The 26,585-nt window shown below is 35.6% G+C and overlaps 1 protein-coding gene across 4 annotated transcripts in view; it reads right to left on the reverse strand.

The window, feature by feature from the left end:
- Positions 1-6,026: 6,026 nt before the first annotated feature.
- The window catches only part of LOC135075142 (uncharacterized), a 139,176-nt gene continuing 118,617 nt past the window's right edge, over positions 6,027-26,585 (reverse strand). For 2 of the 4 annotated variants that reach the window (XR_010257971.1, XR_010257970.1), the window contains 4 exons: positions 9,005-10,407; positions 8,424-8,543; positions 7,829-7,883; positions 7,670-7,706 (listed from right to left, as the gene is read on the reverse strand). Coding sequence is in view for 2 of the 4 variants with exons in the window: in XM_063969493.1 (XP_063825563.1) it covers positions 7,655-7,706; positions 7,829-7,883; positions 9,005-10,379 (1,482 nt within the window). In the remaining 2 variants the exon portion in view is untranslated. Of the gene's footprint in view, positions 7,707-7,828; positions 7,884-8,423; positions 8,544-9,004; positions 10,408-26,585 lie in introns of all 4 variants that reach the window. The other 2 variants (XM_063969493.1, XM_063969494.1) reach the window with 2 other exon arrangements.

Here is a 26,585-nt window from a genome sequence, read left to right on the forward strand (position 1 = left end):
TTTTCATACGAGAGCTTTTCAGATTCGCCGCGATCATTACGGTGCAGTAATAGGATTCTGTCCAGCGTGCGTCTGAACGTGTGTTGCGAGGTGTGAAATAGATTTGAGACGAGACGTAACTTTGTAATTTGGGGTGTGTTTGTATACAAAGTCAAAGTCAAAATTTCTATATTTGTATAGACTATTTAAATAGTACTTACAAATCGTCAAATATTTGCTATCGCAGCGCTTTGAGACCAACATTTGGCAAATTATTATTATTGAGTTCTTAACGTATGCACAGTAGACATTATTGTAGCAAAATCGGTTTATTTAGAAACGAAGAAGGTACCACGGTATTAAGTTTAATATGCTGTCTAAGCTTACGTAAATATAATTTTATTTCAGCTGTTAATGATTATAGTTGTTGTTATAATTACCCGTTACAAATTGTGACTTTATGTATTTTGTAAAGAGAGAAATAAAGTTATTATTTATTTATAGTGCCAAGCTAAGCCTGAGGGTCAGACTTACTGACGTAGGGTAAATAAACCAAGGTAGTATGATAAAATAGTTGACATCAGCAATTTCAATTAATTTCTTATTCAACAACCACCTAGCCATACCGTCTGCGCAACGCGTAGGTACTTTACAGACGTCTGTTTGTGGTTGCTGGTTCGAATCCCGCACTAGTTCATAATATTGGTATATTTTGAACTTCTATTTTAATTTTGACCTACAAAAGTCTATAATAACTAGAGTTACATAACCGGCTATTATTTCTCCCAGCTATCCTTCACTGAATTTAATTGCAGTCATAGTTAATTTGGTAACTCGGTTCTGTTTTGACAGTGACCGTAATTCAGTGACCCATCTGACGCCTGCATAATAGGCAACCAATCACGGCACTAATTAGCCACGTTACTTACCAAATCATTGATTAACTAATTGCTACACTCAAACCGATTGTTAAATGAAGTGCTCGTTACGGAAGTATTGATGGCACGTCTATTTGTGATTTGCTTTGGTTGAAATTTTAAAGGATGCTGTTTGAATCGTTCAACTAAAATTAATATTTGCTACAGGCTGCTCTTAGTGTATTGCTTTTACTGTAAAGCTGAACTACTGATGTGAAGAACATCTAAATAAGGGTTCTGAGTTCTATCATAGTGACGATGATTAAAAAAAAATGCTGCTTAAACTGTTGATTAGGTTACAGCGTCATTTCGATGTAAAACAAGTTAACGTTAAAATTCAAATAACATTAAATAAACGGGACAGCAACCATTTTAAATTTTCTTCTGGATTGGCAAGGCGGCACTTTAGCCAGCCTGAGTAGCAATTCTTGGAACCGATTAACTATGCTTTTTACTTTTATCCTCCCTTCAGTATCCAATACCTCTGAAGTACGGACGGGCTTAAAATCGAACGAGGTCAGTTGTACAACACAACAAAGGTACTTTCTTGGCCTTATTCAAATAAGTATAAGGAATAAAGTGTTCTTTCACCGTCTGTACCTAACACGGAATAAAACAGCCCAGAATTTAGTCGTCACGAAACAATTTTCATTAGCGCGCATTACGTGACTGCATTATTAAGGGGGTCCGCCTCCCCCTTTAAAAACTTTTCTATTATGTTCCCAAAGATTGCGTATTCACGCCGTCGCTATGCGATTTTTGAGTGACATACTGTCGAATGCTTTTAGTCGGTCGAAATATCGTTATGAGAATCAGATACTCATTTTGATTCGTAAATATGCAAATTAAGAAAGTTTGTTGAAAATTAGCTCTGTTGTCGTCGTGTCTTGCCATTTCTTATATTTTTAATGAAATTCGAAATCTTAATTTTGATTCAGAGATCAATTTTAATTACATATTATGAAATGGAGCTGAAACATTCTTTTTTAATAATTCTATAGGTATATTTATTCTCAATCAATTTATTAAGCACTCTTAGGCTGGGTAGCTCCATCTTACTTTAACTTTGCTAACGTCAAAATCTGTCAAATTCCATACAAAAAACACCGGTTATCGTTACCTATAGTTACTGTCAAAGTTAGGTGGTGCAACCCAGCCTTAATAAACTCTGTTAAAGCTTGCTGCTAAAAATAAATAGGAAGCAGCCAAAATCATCTCATTTGCGAAAACTTTGGAGCTTCACTTGTCCGCAGCCTAAATTTAAATGGACAGTTCGAATCTTAGGGCCTAATGGAACACTAAAATACTGCCCAACTTCAGCCAAAACCGGGAACGGTGGGTACTAGTGCATAAATAACAAGGAATAGAATTAGAACAGCGCTCAACAAGTTAGTGATACGCCTCTAGTCGGCGAACATAGCAACAATTAAGTCAATTTCAAAGGGCGGATTAGGAGCACATAATTACTTGTTAAGAGCTGTATACGAGTATGTATCCACCTTCTTTAATCACAATAGAGTGTACCTATGTCTTTAATTGTAGTATACTTACTTGTACGCAACGTCACGTAGTCTCCCAAGCTGAAAAATTGTATGATGCTTAGTTAGGTACCTACACATATTTCTAAACCATTTACTATCACATTTTTTATGCATGATAAGGCTTGCGAGATGCAATGCAATCTAGGATGGTAGCATAATTCTGCCCTGTGACTGTAACTGTGCCTATTCACTCTCGTCTTGAAAATAATGATACTAAAGTTTTTTTAAGACTGAACCTAATATTTTTACTTTACCTTTCTCTCAACAATTTGTATCTTTCTTCAAACTTATTTATATTATAAGTTCCAGAATATATATATTTTTTGGGACTGATTCAGTTTCAAAATGAAAGCCAGCTGACGACGTAACAGTATGTGTTAAAATTATTCGAGCACTAATAAACGTTCCATTAGATTAGCTTTCACGATTTCTAGTTAGTTTTCCCTACCGTTTATGTAACCTTTCATAGTTTAACGAGTTCTGTTATTATCTTTGATTTATATACGTTAATTACTTGGCCGGGGTTCATGTTAACAACTAATTTGGAGCATGCCAAGGTCGTTTTAGGGTTCACTGGCGCAGCTTACGTGCCGGCCGTTATTTGTGATGTGAGGTTATGACGAGATAATGTTATGTTTATTTTTTTCTTATTAATGTTTATTTTTTTACTTATGTATTATTCCTAGGCATTATAACATGTCCTTGTACATTTCGATTCTATGTACCTACTACTTTTAACACTGCTCCGTTGAAACGAATAAAATAACGGAACGTTTCCGTTTAGTTCTTGAAAGTTTCCGCTAGGGGCGCAGTACAATCCGTCATACATTAATGTCATTTTTTACGCGCTCACTAGTGACGACGTTTGATATAAATTTACACTACGCCCCCAGAGTTGATATTTTGGCCACATTTAGATTTTGAAGATGTGAATCTGATTGCATTCTGTTTGCAGTCTTCTGGTAGCTAATAAGATAAAGAAACATGATATTGAATCACTTTTTTCAGGTATATTATAATGTTGCCATAAAGTCTTCTTGCCTTAACCTATTACTTATTCTGTGCCTTAACATATAATCTTTATCGATTCTCACTATTTCAAGTACCTACATAAAATATTCGTCATACTTACACGTTTTAGGAAGGTATTAACTTCATTCTTCCACGAGAAGTAGTTGGCTTGACAGTACATAACTTCCAAAATGGCTGCTAAACTTAGTATTACCGTAACTTTACGAACGTTTCTGAAACTTAATTTTAGTAATACCAGCCGTCCGTCTTCACGTCACGACTTTCCAACTATTTCTCCATTTCCCGCACATTCTTCTCATGCAGATCATGTCCGTCATACTATTTTAGATTCAACGCAACGGGGTCACATAATATTATTCACATAGTACCTATTTAATTCATTTATCTTCATTCATAATAGCAAATGTAATTCAAGTTTAAGGGATGTTTTTCTATCAAAGACAGAGTATTGAGTGATTGATAAAACCCATTGAATTATACTATTGCAACTTGGTTTTGTTGTGCAAGAACTATGTATTTTCAGCTCTAACGTCATGAAGGTTTATTTCATAAGTTAGTTAGAGAGAGTTAAGAGAGCTCTTTGAGATTTTAGCTCTCTTATAATGTAACAATCACAGATCTCAGAAACTAAAGGGAGATGTGACAAGGGGACGGGGCCGGTGTCGCAGCAATATGCCCAAAAACAGAACACATTGCTTGTGACAGCAATGATGACATTAGCAGCGACGTCATAATTTAAACAGTTTACATTGTTTGCGTAGTACAATAGATTATTTGGACGTTGAGTACTGATACCGCAGTGGATAATGAGCACATATTTTGATGACTTTGTGTGTGTGAAATTCTAATGTGACACCGAGTTTCGTACTCAGCGCATTAGTTAACATCGCTCTATTTCTATATGGTAACAATGCATGTGAAATTAAAAATGTTCTTGGTGAATCTAGTTGAATCCACACGTAGCGCATTGATATTAATCTAAAGACACGTTACTTAGCCTGAAGCAATTCTAACTCAATACGAAGAATTTCTTTAGAGACTGAAATACTGCGGGATTCTAATAAATCCAAATCACAAACCCAGATACTGTCGCCGGCTATACATTCTTTCTTTGTTACCTTTCAAAGTGGCTTACGCCAGAATGGGAGGCCTAATGAAATTTTTCGACTCCTGCGTCTATCCTGAAATCCAATCGTTCTAAATTAAATCTTATTACTGTTCAAAGTTCGTACTGAAGAAACTAAAATAGACTCTACCAATTTAGGCCAAAATCAATTAGTTCAATTAAACTCTCGTAAATAAAGCCTATATAAGGGGAGTTTTAACTGGCCTATAATTTATTTTTCCTTTCAAATATTGATTTTCATTGAAATAACATCTAACAGCTGCCTTTACGTATAGGTTTTAGAGCATCTTAAGGTATTAGGTACCTACCAAAATATTAATAATTGCTAATAGGACGAAATTGTAAAACAAGACGTGCTCCTCTATTTTACATTTTAATTTAGATGAGACAAAGAGTCAAAGACTGGGTTGCACCATCTTACTTAACTTTAACAATCGTTAAAAATCTGTCAAACTCCTTAAAAAACATCGGTTATGGTTTTAATTACTCAGCCAAAGAGTGCTAATTTAACTGGAATTCTAATCTTAACCTACAACTTTTTATTAAAAAATGGAACAATAAAACAAAATATGAATGGCACACATTTCCCTACAGTCCCAAGCAAATATGTAATTTTTAAAGTAGATAAATCCTTTTGATTTCAACAGCAGCTGTACGCTTGTCGAGGGCACGCCGACATTGAATGCTCTGTTTTTATTTTTATTGGCAATTAAACAATTAACCCTTTGAGAGGTACAAAAGACCCAATTTCTGTACTCCCCTCTGTACAAGCGAAATTTTATACTCATCGGAGGAGTATTGTGGTGAATTTAGAGCGATTGTTCTTTGCGCGAGGAGAAAGGTTTTGGCGTAGTGAATGCCTGCCCATTTACAAAATGAGGAAGTTTCACAGCTGGGTATTAAAGAGAACATTAAATTAGGTATGTTCTTAATGCTTTTTCGGTTTTTGAATGAGCGCATTTCAATGAACTGCATTGCGGCTGCGATGCTCGCACGTATAGAAAATTACGTTTTATCGATTAGGCCGTTGGCGTTGAGTTAGCAGTCGATTCTGTGTAATTGACTAATTGGCAGGCCAAGGAAAAGAAACTGGTGGTTGTTATTGCAATCGTTCGAAAATGTATTTTTATTGTTAGATTAAAACAATGCTTCTCTTGTACGGACCAAAATTAAGTGATGTGACAAAAAAAAGCTGACTGAAATAATGTTTGTCACCCATTTCAAAAATTGCCCAACTTTGTAACAAAAGTGAGTTGAGCTCAAAACAAGATTTCATTATAACTTTTTTATGTAAGCAAGTCACTACCAAAATAAATTATTGTTCATTGTAGGTACAGTTGACAGCCTATTACAACTACACAACTTGCTACAGTATGTATCTTTCTGTGCTTTCGTTCTTAAAAAGTAAAAGAGGCAAATAAAAATTTCCCATTATAATTTTGTGATTTATTTAATAAAAATCTCTTTTGACTTGAACACGATCACTAAATTACAGACAGTTAAAAGAAATATTGTATTTTATAACACTGAGATTATTACGCTGTCGGATATCAGTCGGCCAGCTCAGGGATATTCAAAACCAAAGTCTCACTGACTGATTCGAAATTCAAATTTTTACATTAATTAAATCTATTTACAATAATTTTATTTGGGTCGTTTTAGCTGATAAATAAAGTCGCAGAATTATCCGGCGAATTAAGGGTTAAACGTTATAAATGATTTTTAATATGTAATATAGGCAACTAGGAATAAATACCTAGTGAATTTACAAGGAATTTATGTTGATTTTAATAGTTTATTTGAAAAGGTGAATAGAGAGCATATCAATTTAAAAACATTGTTCCCTTATAACGTTGTCACATATTACATATTCAAAAACACCCACGTCAATGATTTTTTTAAACCACTTTTTAATAGTTCACTTACTTACAAATTCAGTACAGTGATTATTCTAAAGCAAATGTGAAAGTGACTATACATGTACCTATGTACATAAATAATAACATAAAGATAGTGCACCATGGTTTTGTAGATATTTACATAATATACAAACTATCCACTAAAAAGTATTAACAATTACGTTATCTCAAAAGAATAACATTTTAGATTTTATAAAACAATTTTTTACATGTTCACTAATAAAAAAATAATTAGGTTGGACCATTTAGAATAGCTTTTACAATTGGATTATGGTTACTAAAATACGATTTAAATATAAAATTTGGGAGACAACAAAACTGTACGGCGCCGATGTAAAAACTCTGCTAACCAATTTATACTTAAATACAATCAATGTCAAAAGGTAGAAGAGCTTATAACATCTTACATCAAACAAAGCTTAGTATGGTTGATTTGATACTCATCTTTTTACAAATCTAGGCCATCAGTTTCCTGGCTAAAGAATTTTCTCTCTCCACTTTTGAATTTGACTGTACAAGTGAGGACAGCAGACTGTGTATGTACTTCAATTAAATTTAATGGGGTCTATTCAATAGTCTATTAATCCACGAAGAATAAAACAGTAAAGCTGACATAGACACATATGAATATGCTTCAGTAATATTTAATACACCAGTTATAGAAAAAGTCAATATTGAACATCAAAAAAGTAGTAGGTAAGTAGAGAACGGACATTTACAAGCTAAAATGGCAGCATCATAAGTTATACAAAATCTGATTCAACTTTTTCAGCCTTTTCATGTACCTATTACCTACTAAAAATTGATTAGTAACAACAACGTAGTTATTACGTTTCTATGAAACGATCGTCATAACAATACAAATCATTAATTAGGCTATACTATCACTTCGCTCTCCGTATACCGCCTCGTTTATAAATATCATTCGTGGTTGTTCACTGTATGTACACCTTCACCAGGTCTTTTAGACACAGGCCGATCGCATCAAAGTCTTGGAATGTTACGAAAATGTACCTTATGGCATGCGTAATAGCACATTTAAGACACAAAGTCGGACACTTTTGCGTTTATCTTTGTCCTATCGCGTCGAGGAGTCCCTCGGAGGATTTGGAAGCGGGGATGGAGAGGGGGCTGCCCCCCTCAGCTCTGTGCTAGGGAATCCAGCGGCACCACCAGTTTTCCGTTTGAGTAGCTGGAACAATGGAAAACTTACGTTAGACACGCGACATGAATCTGCTCAGACTTTCACGCTACTTCACAATAACTCAAATGCAAAGCCATGCCTTCTACATAGATTTAAGATAAGATATTAACCTGTATGGTATAGTGGTCGTTCTGGATTTAGCTCTGCTTGGCCTACAGGCTTCATCTGCAACCAAGATATTTCAACTTAAACCATCAGAGTAAAAACAGAATCTTTGGTAAGTAAACGTTTGTCTTGGCGGATTAATCGGCAACTTTCCGCTCGTATCGCATCGAGGAGGCTTAATTAAGTGGTAGCGCATGCTATTGTCTCGGCTCTTGCGGAACAATACTTATCTCCAGTCGAAGTTTGCAGAAGTAATATCTGCAATACCTTAATGAGAGAACTTTGTATCGACTTTCTTAATCGCGCCTGACCCGACCGCGTCGCGCTGCTTGTTATCGACTCCCCTACTTTCGTCTCCCCCCCTCTTTATAATAAACAGTTGTGTTTTGTTGAGATGATGTGTTATTATGATCTTATGTTTAAAACAAAACACAATAAAAACAAAAAAGGATCAAAAACCCTCGTAGAGGCAACAATTTTTATGGACGCGCCATGCCAATTAGTAAAAAATAAAAATAATTACTGTCAGAAAGTCAGGATTTATGTTATTTTAAGTTAATACTGGTACTTTCTGCCAGCAAAGTGTAGTGGGACCCTTACCATAGTGCGGCTAACACCGTTGTGAGAGGCACGCATCGCATTTGACGGGCTCAGCGCGCCGCTTGCCCTGAGAGCCCTGCGAGCCGGACTTACGCCGGAAAGTGTACCTAACGAGCAGACCTGCAATGCAAAACGCCGCACCGTTAACAAAACAAACGAAGATAACTAAAAGAAAACAACAAACACAGAGCCACGCACGCGCGTCCATCTGAAATTCGCCTATGGGCGGACGAAAGCGGGCGAAATAAAAAGGGGTGATACTCCTAGGGCTTTCACGACTTGATACGTAGCTCGAATTCATCGAGATTTTATGTGAGAATGGGACTTTATACATCGTGCAATTCTGCAGTGAAATTCTTTGTTGGCTGTGTAATGGTAGTTTATGAATGTTTAAGTAGTTTCTGGTTTTAAAACTTTTGCTTGAGCTAAATACAGAAGTTTAGAAGTAGATTTCTGTAAAAGCAGCGCTGGTATACTAAAAACTAATTCTCTATGTAACATGCTAAATAACCAATAAATAAATAAAAATTATACACAAATAAATTATATGTAATGAGGTAATAATGATGTGTTTGACTTACCAGTGAGACCAGCTTTGTTGATACTATTGGAGCTAGAAAAGCCAGATATTTTTTTCCATGCCTTTTTATTCCAAAACCCCGTGGTTTTCGCATCTCCACAGCTGGAGCTCCTTGGTGATGGCATGTCTCTCGGGCAGCGTATGCCACATTCTTCTGCGCCCAGAATACGGACACCAGCCCCGCGAGTGCCATATGCCACAGCTGGCAAGTGAGGCACAGAACCTGTGGGTTTTCGACGCAAACTACCAACGTAACTTGCTCCACTGCTGCTGCCACTGAAGCCGCTATCTAAATCCGGAGGATTACAGCTCGCCGGCGATAGCAACTCATCCGTCGGACCCACTCGGAGCAATTCCTCTATATTATCTCTATCTTCCGCTCGCTCCGAGTCTGGGGATTCACATTCGGGCATCAACATAGCTTCTACGCTAAGATTCAGTTCACCCAATATTCGTTTATGCCTTGATTCAACTCGACGCACTTCTTCTTCCACTACACTGCGGTCTAGAGAGACGAGTGACTGTCGAGGGGCATATCGATGTTTCGGACAAGTTCTTGAGCCATCTGTGATTTCTTCGTAAATGTTTTCTTCAGTTCCGTACCTCGTTACGTAATTATGACGCATGGATCGGTTACTCGGGATACCACCGCGGCCGCGTTGGCGATTTGCTTTTCTAGACGACGACGGCATTGATAAGTGATGATCGTAGTAGGCATAAGAGTAATCTACAGGCTCGAAACGTTCCATGGTTGCGGCAATGTTACTCCTGTTCCACGTCTGTGGTGGCGGTTCCCTTGATAAATTGACAGCGGCCAATCTCGCCGGTAATATTTCGTCCAAGTCTCGGGCACACCTTTCGTCAAGAGATTGGGCTCCGTCGTCTTCTTCTCGTCTGTGTTTCCTATGTGGTCGTCGAGAAGTTTGCGACCGTGGATGTGGATGGTCACAGTCAGATCCTCGTCCATGATTGAAATCTGGAGTGTGGCTTCTATTGTAGTTAATCGGCCGATGTTTACAGTCAAGGGTGTGGTGGTAATCTGGTGTGTGCCTTAAGCTGTAGCTGGAGTTTCCTTCATAATCGGAGCGGTCGTAAGACGGGCTATCGTCAGCGTTGCTGGTGTTGGGGTGTGGGCAGTCGGCGGCGATGCCGGACTCTGATGAGGGGTAGTCGTGGACTTCGGCCGTCGTGAGCACTCGGTCGTCGGGCCTGGCCGGTTCTGAGGCCGCATGGCGGTGGTGAGGTCTCGGGCGACCCGTCTCTCTGCAGCTCGCGAACGTCCTCTGCAGAGCGGACACCGGGTAGCGTCCACAACGAGCGTCGAACACCGCCTCCCCCGGCTCGTCGGGGCTTGGCGGCGCGCTTCGTGATTCCATGGCTCATCCTCTCATGTCCAATTTGAACCTGCAAAGAACAAAAGCAACGTTAAAACAAAATGAAGGCAAATATCCAAATAATGGGACTCTTCAGTGACGTAAGTATCACTACAACTTGTCCATTGATTTATTATGTCGGGGAGATGATCGAAAATAATTATTTTCCCGCTACAGATAAGTAGATCTTTATTAATAACTGTGTGCCAGATATTTGCGAAGTATATGAAATATTTTACATTTAATAAAGGTCCCCGTCGCGCGGAGCCGAGGGCAATGAATTCGAAATTACATGCTCGGTGATAAGGGTAGGGTAAGTGGCGATCAACACAGCAACCGCGACGTCGATATATCATAATCAGTCGCCGGGTAATATATCGGGCGCGGGCTTCACATCGTGTTTACATTATAATACGGGCTAGAAATGTAGTGAGCCGACCTTACGGTCTGTGACAATAAATATTTAAAGTTTAAAAATAAACGAGCCTGAAAGATTGATTGATCTTCTTTGTCACTGAAAAATTAAAAGAAATATCTTCAAGTGTGAACGTGTTGATTTCTGTATCTTTCACAGTTTTGACATTATGACTAATAACTTTCTTTGTTTCATGAGAAGATGCTTTGTTTCAACTCGAGAATTTCCCTCAAAACGTTATAACCCCATTTCTATTACCTATACGAGTATTTGACAAACATTTGTCGGGTCAGCATTACAAATAAAACAGATTTTTTTATTTATAATACGAGTAAAACTTTATCATCCTGTACATTCAAAGAATCGCCTACTTATCTTAATTGGAGCAATACAGAAATTGAAATACATTGTATCACTTTATTTACTATCAATGGAGTTGTATTGTAATTGAAAGACCGTGTACTGGCGCGGCTATTTTTAACTGTTCCTGATAAATAATCTGTGGATTCGCATAAACTGGCCGTGTGAAAAATATTTTAATGCTTCTTTTTCGACTTTTATTGATGGTCCAACAAAAATATATCTGTAACATTTATGTTAATGTTATACAATCATGCATACTAATTGGCTGTAGGTGGGTGTAAAAGCTAAACCGTGTACTGAATTAGCACAAAAATACATTTTGTTCTGAGAATTATAGTTCCCCGGGGATAAACGGTAAGGTCACTCTCTCTCAAGCCAAATTTAGCGCGAGTGGTATCGTTCTCAAAAGTTAGTTTACAATTAAAAGTAGGTCCTAATCTACTCTAATGTTTATCAAAGTACGAAATACTTATCTTTTAAGAGTAATAATAATTCAAATCATTATGTTATCATTAATATTTTAATAATTAGCATACTATTTGTATGCTATTTTATGTTTTTGAAAGAAAAGCGAAGATGTTTTTTTCCAATAAATAGTTTTAGAAGTGCTCTTGTTACTCTAAAATGTTGCAATTAAAATACCTAAATCTGTACTCACAAAATCATTCTGCTGTAAAAATAAAAAATTCATAAAATTCATTTATTTTTGCAAATAGGCTTTAAAAAAGCTCTTTTACACGTCCCAATATTAACCCTACCACTGCTTCGGGACAATAAATGGGCCAGTGCTGAGAAGAAGCAGCGCAAGAAACTCAGTCACTATTGTCAGCCTCCTTTTCAAGGTTTTACAGTCTTTGAAATATAAAAATTATAGTCATAAGTATTGATGCGAGCTAGGTAGTTAAACATTCCAAACATTTTTATCTTTTATATAATCATCAACTTTATAGTAGCCCTTTTTCATTAAGGTGCTTTTGATATGTGCTTTAAATTTATGAATGGGCAATTCTACAACAGTTTGTGGTAATTTATTGAAAAGTTTAATACATTTCCCCATAAATGAAACCAATCTTGTGCAGTCTGAAATTTGGAACGGCAAGTTTATTTTTGTTTCTTGTATTGAACTTGTGTAAATCACTGTTTCTAGTAAATTGCTCTATATTTTTGCGAACATATAAAAGGTTTTCATAAATGAACTGTGAAGCTACTGTCAGTATATTAATCTCCTTAAAGAATTCTCTCAAGGAAAATCGGGGTCCAAGGTTATAAATGGCCCGCACTGCTCTCTTCTGCAGAACAAACACAGTTTCAATGTCTGCAGCTGAGCCCCACAACAATATGCCGTATGACATTATACTATGAAAATAGCTAAAATAAACTAGCCTTGCCGTTTCAATGTCAGTTAATTGCCTTATCTTTCTCACTGCAAAAGCAGCTGAACTGAGCCTTGCTGACAAGGTTTCAATATGAGGACCCCACTGAAGTTTAGAGTCTAAAGTGATTCCCAAGAATGTTGTGGAACTTATGCTATTTAATGGTTCATTCTTCACCATCAATTGTGTGGGAACCTGCCTCACATTAGGTAAGGTAAATTTAATACACTTAGTTTTGTTTGCATTTAACAATAAGTTGTTAACAGTAAACCAATGCAAAACCTGTGAGAGTGTGTCATTTATATCATCAAGGTTTACTTTACCTCTATCAACTTTGAAAATGAGAGATGTGTCATCAGCAAATAACACAATATCACATAGATCTTTTACAAAGTAGGGAAGGTCATTAATATAAATAAGAAATAGCAAAGGTCCCAATATCGATCCCTGCGGCACACCCATGGTAAGAGGTGCTCCAGAAGACTCAATTCCATTAATACAAACTTTTTGCTTTCTGCCTGTGAGATACGAGTTCAACAGATCAAGTGCCTCATCCGAAACACCATAATGTCGCAATTTTTTTAGTAAGGTTTGGTGGTCTACACAATCAAACGCTTTTGAAAGGTCACAAAAAATACCAACAGCGTCTGTAAAACTTTAAGCAATTTTAGTAAATAAACGAAACTAAATCTCATCTTTTAGTCAGATTTTCCACTTTTATTCCGATCCCAGTGAAGTTATTGCACGAATCCAGACCAATTTATTACGATAACGATAAGTGTCCGTGAACTAGAGTGTCGCAAGGGCGGCGGGTAGGCCACCTATTGTATAGACTCCACAGATTACAGCCTTCTCTTTATGGTAGCGCTATATTCAGATAGGAAAAGATGAAAGACTTTGGATCTAATAGTTCTGAATAATAGCGATAATTTAACATTACCTACTTTGTGTGTAAGTACACACAAAGTAGGTTAAAAGTCCGGGTTTTAAGGTAGAGCTTGTATAAAAATTATCACTACTGGGCTATACACATCGCGATAACATTTATACGATTGATTTGACATCGGAGCGAAGTCTTGCGACTATGCAAAAAAGCACCGAAGTATGTACGTGAATAATGGGCTATGTACATACACATTGCGTTAGCGCGAATCTTCGGGCTAGTATGTATAAGTCATCCGTAGTAAGTGAGGTATGTACAGACGACGGCATCGTTCGTTCGTTTCAGCCAAATGACGTCCACTGCTGGACAAAGGCCTCCCCCAAGGTTTTACTAATAATTATTATATTCATAAATTAACTATGTGTGTATTGATTCTTGGACCTAAGATAATTATGTCAAGACAGTTTATAGTACAAGGATACTTTGAGGCGTCTATTCTAGCTTAACATCTATACCGGCGGCGGGGTTCCCATCATTGCCATGGCAACGGGGATCCCTTATCGCTGCGCTTCCCTGCATCTAAATCATCATCTGTGCCGGCGTAAGAGCATCGTAAACCGTTGACCGTCCACCGGCCACAATTTGTTACGTTCGTACAGTTTCACACATCAGACTGTACATTTTCGTTGAAAAGTAGCACCTATTACTAACACATTACGGTGGTACAAGGTTGAATTTGATGTGCCGTTCGTATGGTCGCCGCAGGCCGCGATTGCGGTCGTTAGGTATCCGGAGATTTAGTTGTAAAAGAACAGCTTCATTGATAATGAAAGTCGAATGTAGGAAGCTCATGAAAAAACGATTAAACGTATAATTAGGTCATGGTCGTGTGATTTAATGAACCAATAATTCCAAAACCTGTTTTCTGTAAAAGTTTTTGCATTGAATTCATAATAATATTAACGTTACTTGAAATATTGGTTATGAGCTGCAGCAAATAGGTAAACCCATATTAATTAATGATTTGATATAAAGTAAATCATAACGTAACACTTAACATTTAAAATATAGGGCTGGGTTGCACCATCTTACTTTAATTTTGACAAACATCAAAAATCTGTCAAACTCCATACAAAATGCACGGGTTTTCGTCATAGTTACCGTTAAAGTTAGGTGGTGCAACCCAGCCTTAGTAAGGTAACCTAAACGTAAAGTAAACGAAATTACTAACAATACAGTATTGTAAATGGTTTTTTTCTTCAATATTAAGATGACTCCTTCGAAAATAAGTTCATTATTTTAAAGTAATCATTAGGTAAAATACAAATCAGGAGTCTTTTATAGGCTTCAGGGAGAGAGTAAGATACTAATTGGAAGGGTGCGTTATCTTATCACAAATCTCCACTATTATCCATTCACTGCTGAACCTCGCCATTATAGCTATACCGTCCATGTTGGAGTTCATAAATATCGCCGATCCAGGCACGGAACCCTAATTTGTCACGCTGTAGTTATTCCTTCGCGTTTCTATCGCTTCTCGCTTTTTGCTAGCGACATCTAGCGATAAAGCTTTTGCTAGAATCTTGATAAGACTTGGACGGTTTGCAAAGGTTGCCTGTCACTGAGCAAAAGGACTTTGTTAGAAAATGATAATAATTTGTCTTGTTATTTAAACTAAATTATTAAACTACTTTCTTAACGTTACTTAGTCTTGAGTTGAGTTTTTCATTATTTATCGTAAATTTTTCTTGAATTCTTAAAATGTCTGTATAAATAAATATTGCAAATGTCCTTGGATGATAGCTAATTTTCATTATACTGATCATCACTGCCTTTATTAATATTATTATTATACTACGTAACGGAATCCATCGCAATATTGTCGGAAAAATCCAAGTACAATTTTCATCAGACATTATTAACGAAGCGCTGTCCACTTAAACTTTACCCCAAATTGATGGAGTGATTTTTCCGGCTGGCAACCTTATTGCTGTATTGCCACAACCATGGCGACCAATTTGCCCGTTTCTGATTGTCCCTAGCGCGTAAGGTCGCCGCCCGTTTCTCCTGTCTTTATACGTACAGTGGGTGACAAATCGGACTATACTTTTTTATTGCAAAATCGCATCTATTGCTACTATAATAAGATACAGGTAAGGCTTGATGTGCGTCTACGTATTGCGGCATTATCATAAAAATCTAAGTAATAACGGCTTTTCTCAGGTCAGGCTTGAGCGGTTTTGGAAGGCTTACCACACTAAATCCGCTTTATAAATAGCCGTTTTCTTTGTTTGCTAGAACTGAGGTTCAATTGATGTGGTATATTTGTAATAAATGGACTGAAATAGGCCTAATAAGTTAAACATAAGTCATTTTCAACTAAATATAAGTAGTTAAAGTCACGTAAGTTACTGTATTAGGTATGTGGTAAAAGCAATTCAATGACGAAGGAATAACGGATGAAAAATAACGGAAAAAAACATTTACGCACGCATTTCCACATCCAAGCACAAAAGAAAATGTCACGTGACAAATCAATGACGAGCGTTGAAAAGCAAAAACGCCACAAATAAACGAACAAATTGTCTTATAAAAAATGTAATTCCTTATGCAGTCTCATACGGCACGTGATATCAGCACAATTTAGCTCCCCTTTTCACTTCCCCTCGCCTTATAGCTAACGAATGCCTCTATAATACTTTTGTTATACTGTTCCAAATACGTGTCAAAGATTCTTCTAGCTCTTATGTCGTTTGCATAAAGTTTATTTTTAATAAAAAGTACTATCTAAGGGATGTCATATTTGGATAACCTTAGGGCTGAAATCATGCAAGTTTTGTAATAGGGACATAATTGCTCTGACGTTTATTATTATTTAACCATTCCGTGACATGTAATTTGGGGAGTCGGAAAAATTGGAAGCAGCTGTTTATACTACATTAGGAGTTATTAGTCAATGTTAATGATTCTATGAATGTTTTAAACAACAGGTGCAAAGCTTTGTGTTAGAAGCGAGTTAATGGAGGACTCGCAATACGCCGCAGCTGTATTCAGAGTTAATCATTATTTCTATGAAGTCGTTAAGTACTGAAGTAAGTATGACGCGTAAAACTTATTACTGGAAGATATGGTAAGAAAAATGCTTGGTAAAAAAGTTTGGATAGGTCTGATTTGAACTTAACTTAGAAGAAAGATAGAGGCCACTATATGGCTCTAAGAAAGTGTTTACCACTACGAAGTAGAGTTGAATTTGGAACGATTATAAGTATTGGTTTTATTATAGAAGGGCGTTATTACTCGTATGTTCTGGCCTTAAAAAGTTTTTTTTTATCCACAACAACGAGAAGCTCTTGGCCTGTATGTCACCTGATGGTAAGTGATGATCAGGCTGAAGGTGGAAGCGAGCTTCGCCCGGAATCCTAAACCACAGAGGAACTGGCTATTTTACCTCTAACTACCGTATATTAGGGTCTTAAAAAGTATTGTCATATTTTCGGTTCCACTTAGCAACGTCAGACTCTTGGAACTTGAAAGTCTGATTAGGGTTGGGATTTGTCTGACATCAGTTTTAACTGATACGATATTACTAGATAGAATTAGAGATTACTAAACCATCTGCTTTGTTTAAGGCTGTTGTTATTGAAATAATTTATCTAATTTATTCAATACGGTCAACGAAGAACTTACTCAAACTTGTTAACAAAATCTGAAATATCTACACGCATTATAATTAAATACCGTTGCATACCATGTAGAATATTACAAGAAAATTAATTTCACGGGACCGTACCTCTAGGAATGTACACCGACCCATCCATCATGAGGCGATAAAATTATTTAAGTGTTTTCATTCTCTATGCACCCTCGTTTCTATTCATTAAAAATAATGGCTTTTGTAGGGCTACGTTATGTGGTTTGCTGTAGTTTATAGAATAATGAATGTTCTGGAAGTAATTTTGTTTGTGGACAGTAGTGAAAAGATCTTTGGTCACTTAAAACTATACGAGTATTTCTCAAAAAAAATGTACGTAACGAAACGGTAGTAACGAAATAGTAAGGCCATAAGGCTTGTTATACATTGGCGAAATATTGTGAATGCCCTTTATTTATTCAATTCGAAATATTTGTAAGTATGCACCCAAATACGGGGTAATATTAAGGGGTTAGAAATAAAATAAGGGAGTAATCATTCATTACTATTTTAATAAAATTATTTTTGTTCCATCATGTTTATCCATTTTGAGTCGTTCTCTGTAAGCTTTTTGCCTTTCGGCATTGGTTTTTGGCGGCATTCCTAAAAAAACAAAAGAAGTAATCACATAAAAACGTAATCTAAATGATTTGATAATTTTTTGCTGGTGGCACTTCTGTAAAGCAGATAGTATCCAATCCTTTTGTTATTAACGCTCTATATTTTTTGAAATTAATTAAGTAGTGAATATTACTATGCTTAGTCAGGTAATAACAGTATACATACACTCAGCATTATGTTGTACTTTTTCGTAACGTAACGAAATTCGCAAAAAACGTAACGAAATATTAGACAAAATGAGATCAGAAACAAGTATTTTTTTGATAAAATTTGTTACAGCAAATATAAAAGCTTACTAAATGTTCGTTCCACACGTATTACAAAAAATGGTTAAATGAAGACTTACCGTTCTATATAAAATCGCTGATTTTACTGCCTGTTACGAAAAAGTAATCCCACAAAACACACACGTTTTCACTAATTTTCGCGATAGATGTTATGGCGGAGACGTCAGGCCAACAGCCATTCAGAGTGCAGCTATTGTTGTCCGTGTAAAATAAATACGGAATTGTTCAGAAACCATGGGAAAGTAGAAATAAATCGTAACTAAAGAGTAAATAACGAAATAGTAAATGAGAGCGACTCATTTTGTTTTTTTGCTTTAAATTGCCAATTCATTATGACACCCCATAGAAAATCAATTTGATACAGAAACTGCGATTACTGTAGAACGATAATACAAAGAAATTTACAATAATTTAGTTACGTATCGCATTTTATGAAACAAAAATACATGAAAAAGCTAGGGTGGCAAACAGGTTTTTGTATGAAAGGTAAAAAAGGACTATTTTTAAAATATCTAAATATTTGGTAATAAGTAGGATTATAGCTATAATTCTTCGTTATCTTAAAGATTAATATTCATCCTTCAAAATTGTGTGTGTGTTTTTTTTGTGTGATGATTTATAAATATAAAACTTTTGAACTGTTTCAAAGCACACTTTTTTTTTTCAAAATGTACATTTTTTTTGAGAAATACTCATACAATAACGGTTTATTGCGATAAGACCGCCAAAATTGTGCTTTTTTCATTTTGTATTTCTTTTATATTTGTTTAAAAGTGAAAGGTCACTGACTGACTCACTTATAACGAAATCTCAGTAACTGCAAGTGCTAGAAGTCTCAAATTTTGCACGGGGGTTCCCTTTAGAACGTATGTGCTCAGTGCTCACTAAGACGGGAATTTGAAAAATTCAACCTCTAAGGGGGTAAAACAAAACGGGATCCACGCGCTTATAAATGGTCTAATAAGATTTCTATCAAACTAAGAACCTATAATATATGTTTTAAGTATTTATGCTGCTGTATGGCCCTTGTAACAACGGCGCTCAAAGTAAAGCTTAGCCTCAACATCTTGAGTTTTATTACCACGACACTAACGCTGAAGATTGCGTAATAATTAATTAAGTACTCAGTCTTCAGTGCCTTGTAATACAGCTATAGGCCTTAGATCATTATGTTATGTTATAAAACCTTACATCTGGCACAGAAAAAATAAAAAGAAATAAATGTCTTTCTGATAAAAATCGTGTATTGAACTTTAGTTTCCAGGATACCAGACTATCTTTTTTTATTGCGAAATCGTATTTTTTGTACTCCACATATTGACAAAATCTTTAGCTTGATATACCACAAAAACATGTACCTACCTATTCTACTGAAAAAATACTGTTACCAATTACTACATATTTTTTTATGAAAATACGATTTAATTAATATAATTGCTTTGAAAGTCATGTAAATTATGTGATTCATCAATTTAAGACCTTAAACAGAAATAACTTAGCTTACCTAAATAACTAATACAACTGATACTTCTGACTGACATTGCTCGGGTTCAAAACGGATACGGTCCGTAATCCTACTGGATTTCCATCAAAGCGAACTCGAAAGAATTGGAGATCAGAGAAGATGCGTTGTAAGCAACTCTATAGATTTGAGTATATTGCGTTTCCCTTGTTAACTGAATATTTTCCGAAACTTTTCATTCTGACGTGTACGACGTACCTACATGTACGTTGTTTTGCTCAAATGTGAACATAATTTTATCACAAATCAAACATAGGTCTTAATTTTTAGATTGTAAAACCTTTGTTTGATACACCATATTGCTTGAACAGGTTTAACATCGTCTAATGGGCGTTATTTAATAATAACTTATAGGTGAATTCTAAAAATACAAGCTCAAGGCTCTTTTGTACTTAATATTCCATTATTATTCAGTAGTTGTTTTGAAATCAAATAATTTTCTAAGCAATTTACGTTACCAAGTTGAAATTATTTGCTTTGTATAAGCTAATAGAAATTTAGTTTGCATTATTTATTATTGGATGGTTCGAAGTTTGTAAATGTCATGTTTGCTTAAGATCGTGTTATTCGAATAAACTCCATCTCGTATGAATATAAAATGGGCAGAAAGTTTGTTTAATGTGTATAAATTTGCATACAAAAAGTTTTTTGTTCCCGAAAACATAGTCGACGAGTTTCGTCTTGTGAAAAACTAGTATCGGTGATATCACATAAGTTTATTCAGATCCTAAAAATAATGTGTTATGTTTAGATAGCATTACACATGATTTAATTTGTTTTAATGGCTTTTTTAATGGTCCCTTTAACACAACTGTGGTCTCGGGCTTGAATCCTATGTTAGTAAGTGGTAAAGTAAAGTAGTAAGAGCCTAATCTACCTTTTTTATTAAAATTATTTTTGACGTTCTTAAGTATCAAAATAATGGTCAAAACTGAATAAATATATTTAATTCTTTTTAAGGGTTTATATATAGATCTACCTTGACCTTTTACTGTAAACAGTCACAAAACAAATCAAGTGCCTTTTTGACCGGAAGTTAGCGTCAAAAGTTTTGACGTTAACTTCTAGTTTTGACTCAAAAAGTCACGCGTATACTTAAAGTAAACTTACAGGTACCAGCTAGTTTTACAGCCATACATAACCCCTCATAAATTAAGTCTACGGGTGCGAATTTTCGCCGACGTGACGTTCAAAATTGCCCCACTGCTCCTGATCCCCAATAGAACATTTTTAAGGATTTGTCCCGGGATCATTTTATCCGAAAGGGAAAATATTTTCGTAGGTGAACGACGGAATTAGGCTTTACGGGCCTGCCTTTCATCTTTAGCTACAAACACGAGTATGTCCCCAGAAAATTACCGACATTTTTCCCCGACACGGTTACGGGTAACAGATGTGAAACGTTTTTTCTTACTTTTTCCATAATGATAATAAACGAATGTTATCATGGCCTTATGAATGTGTCGCTGGGCGCGTTTAATTGCTTTCCCAAGTTTGTGAGTAACTTCTATTGTTTTGTAATTACTTCGAATGTTTTGGTACGCATACGTTTCTAGAAACAATTAGGTAGGATTGTAAGTATTGTACGAGTTTTAAGCTACGTTTTATCCACCAATTAGCATTTTGAAGTCATACTTGATACTTTTTGGAGAGTACTTTATTTTAGAGTAGGCACATACAAATGAAGAAAAACCTACTAAACGAATTATTATTAAAGTATAGGGTGTATTCTAACATTCATTGGGCCAAAATGAAATCAAATTAGCCATCGAAACGATAAAAAGAATAAGATAACGATACCGTTAATTGTATGAATAAATCCAATTCAATATCTAAACAAGTGAACAGCGTCAAATTCAGAGCAGCGCGGTGTAAACACAATACCCCTTGCAAAAACATTCAAGACCGTTCCAATTACTAACAAATTGAGATGGAACATCCGTGGTCCGTGTAAACATCCCGTTATTATGTTTAAATGTGTTCCAATAAAACACCACTAAAATTCCTTGTATTTCTAAGTGAAAATTTGCCGTCAGCTCCGAGGAAACGAGCAGGCGAACGGCTACCAGCCTATAAAACGTAATGTCACATTCATTTGCAATTCAAGAGTCCTCAGGCTATATTATGCCTAATAAAATTTACATATTTAAATTAAACGACGAAATAACAAGACACTGAAACCATTGCCGCTTAGATTACCCGGACATTCTTACGCATATCGTTACATATAGATAATAATTAAAAGATGGCCGCTGGATCGGTAATGAGAAGCAACATGTGGGGCAAATAAGCCAATCAATGCGTAATGAAGGTGCCAATGTAGTAATATTTCCTTATTAAGCCATCTTATTAATATTCACAAAGATGTAATACGTTCCGGCTGTATTTTGTGACAAAAATATTGGGATGGAAAAGAAATGTTAATTGAAATAACGGAAAGCCCATAATATTTGCAATTGAGTGTCACGACGGTCACTGCAAGCAAACAATTTATAAATGCAAAAAATAAAAAACTATTTTGCTGGTTCTGTTATTATAAATAAATGTTTGAGGAAATCCAACATTTCTTAACACACTACTTCTATTACCTAAATCTCTTGAATCAATCAATACTCAAGCGGTCGCATAATATGACCGTGTAACAATTGACTTATCTATTGAGTCTCGATTCGCGAGGCATGAAGTACAACAATGTCTTTTAATGTAACCCAGAAAAAAACCTTTTTGTAAATATAGACAATCATAGCAACAAAACTCTCAAATAAAACCGTCTAAAATAAACAAGTAACTACCTATCGCATGAAATAAAGCATCGATAAACTACAATATTGAGAGTGTTTTACATAACGTACCGTTTATTTCGGTTAATTGCTACATATACTTAATAGTTGTTCAGTGGAGCGGGCACAATAATTAAATTAAGGAGTCCGCTTCGAATTTCTGCGTATCGACTTCCGTGCGAGTTGGAAAATGCTCGATTAAAGGTACGGTCCGCCATGGAAATCGGTACAAAACATGCCATGATAGAGCAATAAATACAAGTTGGATATGATGTTTCGTTTAATTTTGAAAGGGACTGTTTTTTGACGTCAGTTCTGTGCCATATGTATTTTAGAATTAAAAATGTGAAGCTATAATGTGATGGCGTGTAATGATTCCTCAATAATTGTAGGAGTAGGCTGAGAAATACTGACAAGCCAGTAGAAAAGAGCTTTTGAAACCAGTGTGAAACCTTTTGTCAATTACCTACTTGCAGTTAGAATTTTCAAGGACACGGAAAAATTAGATATTTTCCAAAAAATACATCCTCCTGAAAATACATGTTATAGTCGTAACATTTAACCTAAAGTTAATTTTCTTAGGGATTTAGATTTTCATAAAAGATTTTTTCTACTGTAAACTTTTCCACCGCAGTGTATCAGTTTATTTATCCGATTTCAACAAAAGGAGGAGGTTCTCAGCAACCAATTATAACGACGCCCTAGCTAGAGTGAAAGCCTCTGAAGTGTAAAATAAGTGATTAACCCGCTTTTATATCCAGAACTGTTAATCTGTAAGGTTGACCGAAATGCATAAAATGCAGAGAGAAAAAACGCATTCCCAAGGTTTTCACTCTGGGGCGACGATAACGCTTTTCCATACGTTACTTCATATAACATTCTGAAAACAGTTTATGTTCAGATCATGCAAATTTTTTCCACCTGACCGTACGATTTAAAATCGAGAATCAATCGCGAAAAATGCGTACGCGAAAACGGCAATAATTTATACGTTCGATCTGATACGTCTGTGGATAAAGGAAGTATCGCGATACATATGACGGGTTGTTACTGACGACATTTGAATCGCGTGCAATACGATAATGTTGGCAGTGACGAGCGATAGGGTTTGACGCGGTCGACGTATGCGCTTATGAACACAAGCGACGTGACGTCACACTGACGTGTAATTAAGAAAGTTGCAAAAAAATTATGTAATAAATTAAGAGCCTGTAAAAATGCTTAGGAACTGATAGCGTTTTGAAACCTGCTTGATGGGAAATTATCTCCATGGTATTCATGAAAAGGCCATGGAACTTAAACACACAGACATGTTTTATTGAGCTAGTACACCAAAATATCATTTGACATTGGTTGAATAAAACTTATTATAATATTTCGTTGTTATAATAATATGAATGTTTACAGATTTACTCGTATGCAAAAGTTTAGGTCAAATCTGAGTTAATTGATTGAGTAAAAATTAACAGCAGTCGGCATGACATTTCAAGGCATAACTTTTTGCTTACAGTTACGTAAAATAAGCAATCTTATAAATTGTTTATCAAATAATATCAAGTAAGCTGCCGTGGTAAAATAGAGATTCTGATTTTAAAATAAATTATTTGAAACGGCTGTCAAGTAAAGCGATACTATTCAATTTACAGGCCAATTTGTGTTTCAGACATAATTTTACAAGAGAGCTTTTACAGATTACTGCTCAATTACAGAACAGTGTGAGAGGAGGAGTTTACCGCGCTCGTTTCATTGATAAGTACAGTTTATTAGCGATCGTGTAATTGGTACAAAGCAATAATTTAAACTAAGTACGTAAATGGATTCGATATGTTATTAAGTTGTTAGTTATTTTGTGTGATAAGGTGAAAATATCGACGGAGAGTCAAAGTTTAAATTAGGATATCTGAATTTATCTTTGGTGTAAAGAATGAGGAGAAATATAATTAGGTAATAAAGCAGTTTTAATGATAGACGATGATGAATAGATCCCACGTATCCGCCCTAAAAAACTTTCATTGTTCGATTTATGATGTTATTAATTAGTCAAGAATTTTTTATATCGATATACGACCTCCGACAGTTTATAGCTTTCCCGTTTTGGCCAATTTAGCAGCCATATTACTTTATAATAGTCGTAAATTCTTATAAACAAACAGAATAAACATGAGCGTTCTAATTTCAAAATGTAATTAGTCTAATGTTGTGAATCTGGTTTTGGAGGGAGGCAAAGGCGTTGGCCACGCAGCCAGGGCTGCCACTCAAATATAACAAGAAAAAGAAAAAGTTTTATTTCGTCATTGCCTGAAAAAGTTACGACGAAATTGGGTCGTATCCAAGTTTTCTGTTAAAGTCGATCGCCGTTATCTAATATGGACTTATCAGCTCCTGACCTACCAGTTTGCTTGATTACATCTTTTGAAGTATCGGCTGGAACTTTGTTTGAGTGGAGGCGTAAAAGTAAAATAGACCTTATGAGATGTAAGATAGAGTCAAGGTAAATACAACTTTTGAAGGTATAATACTCTTACATGATCTATTCATGCGAATATATTCTGGCTCCATTGAGGCACTAAGCACTGAAAATAATAATATTATGCTTCAGTACTTCTAAATTTAATTTACTAGCATCGAAGTATTGTGATTAATTTTTCACAGGAGTCGAATATTATTGAGGAGGATTAATAAATCATAAGCCTATCTTCGACGGTTTCGATATTTCTTGCCATATTTTTTCAAGAGTTCATGACAAACTTTTTTTTTTTTTGACAAATTGAGGTGTCAATGTCAAATCACGCGCTGACAGAATGCATCTTCTGCATTCGACAGCCCTGTAAGGGAGTGACCGAGCGACGATTTCACTGTGCAAGTCACCTGTACTAATGAATCTACGTGGACGCGGACCTTTGTAAATAATTTAATCAATCCATTTATTCTGACACTTAACAAATTAAGCTTCAAAGTGCTTCAAAGTTGCCTTTCGACGTTGACAGTTGGGAGTAAACATTCCGAGAGAGGCATAATTGCGAACAAAAGGCAGCGAGATTTTAAATAATTGAGCACATAAGTGATTAAATTTGCTTGGGACAACGTCGTGTCGTGTTGTCTCATTATTAACGATGTTTATTGTGTTAATATCGTTTGTTTTATTACCAAGTGGGTACAATTTTCGACATTATATCAGCGTAAATTGTTGTTGTTATGAAAAACTGCTTTATAAAAATTAGTAGCATCTTATGTTGTCCAAAATTAATGGAAGCACAAAGAAATTATCTTAGTTTTCCTAGACCTAATCAATCCGGGAAACTACACAACTTGTTTTAAAATTTGCGGCCCACCTAAGTGTAGAGCCTAGGACCGCCATACTTATTGATAGAGTTCAACTCTCTAAGCCTTTGAGTTATTTTAATGAGTAATATTTTATTATTTTAATTAAGTAATTACCCATTGATTGGTTCCATTACATAAATGTTGGAAGAAATAAACAGATACTGTGACTAATTTTATCAGTGTAAGAGTCATCAAGAGAAGAAAGATTGATCCCGTTTCTTATGGCAAAAGGGATATCCCCTGAGCACAATCTGGAAATGGATGCAAGTCATGAAAACAATCAAATAAGGCTTGAAAGGGCGAGCATATGAACCCTTGGAAGACCAACATGATAAAATTGGCTAAAAGATTAACATGGATACGCTTAATCTATTTATCTTTTAACCTTTTACCCCATTCGAAAGGGTCAGACTTTTTACCTGAAAGTATATTTGGGGAGCAACATTAAGGGATACTTGTCTGTAACAAATTTATACAAATAAAATCATGAAAAGTACAAAAACAGTATTAGTAAAATTTTACTTTGCATACATTAGAGGGGTATGTTAGGTTAAAAAATCAACGATTTATCAACTCTATATTTGCATATAATAGAGTCGCTATTACCATGAAGTCACTTGAAGCTCAGCTTAGCTCATGTAACATCCATTAACTTAACGTTACCTACTCATTGTGACTACAGCACAATAAAAACAGCTAGGTTATAAAAATATCTTGACAAAGTGACGGTTCTTTTGAAACTGGTCAAAAACTTTTCTCGAAAAATAAATGGTACTTAAAAATAAAATGCAAATAAACGGCGCTATCTTGCTCATACATTTTCATTTGAGTCATTTATTGTAAAACCTATCGATTGGTGTAGGTATAATAATTATTTTCCGAGAACATTTTGGTCCAACTTTTTTTTCAGTTATTAAAACCGGCAACAGGAACCGAACAAACAATGAATC

This window comes from Ostrinia nubilalis, chromosome 10 (assembly GCF_963855985.1).
Source record: "Ostrinia nubilalis chromosome 10, ilOstNubi1.1, whole genome shotgun sequence".
NCBI classification, from domain to species: domain Eukaryota; kingdom Metazoa; phylum Arthropoda; class Insecta; order Lepidoptera; family Crambidae; genus Ostrinia; species Ostrinia nubilalis.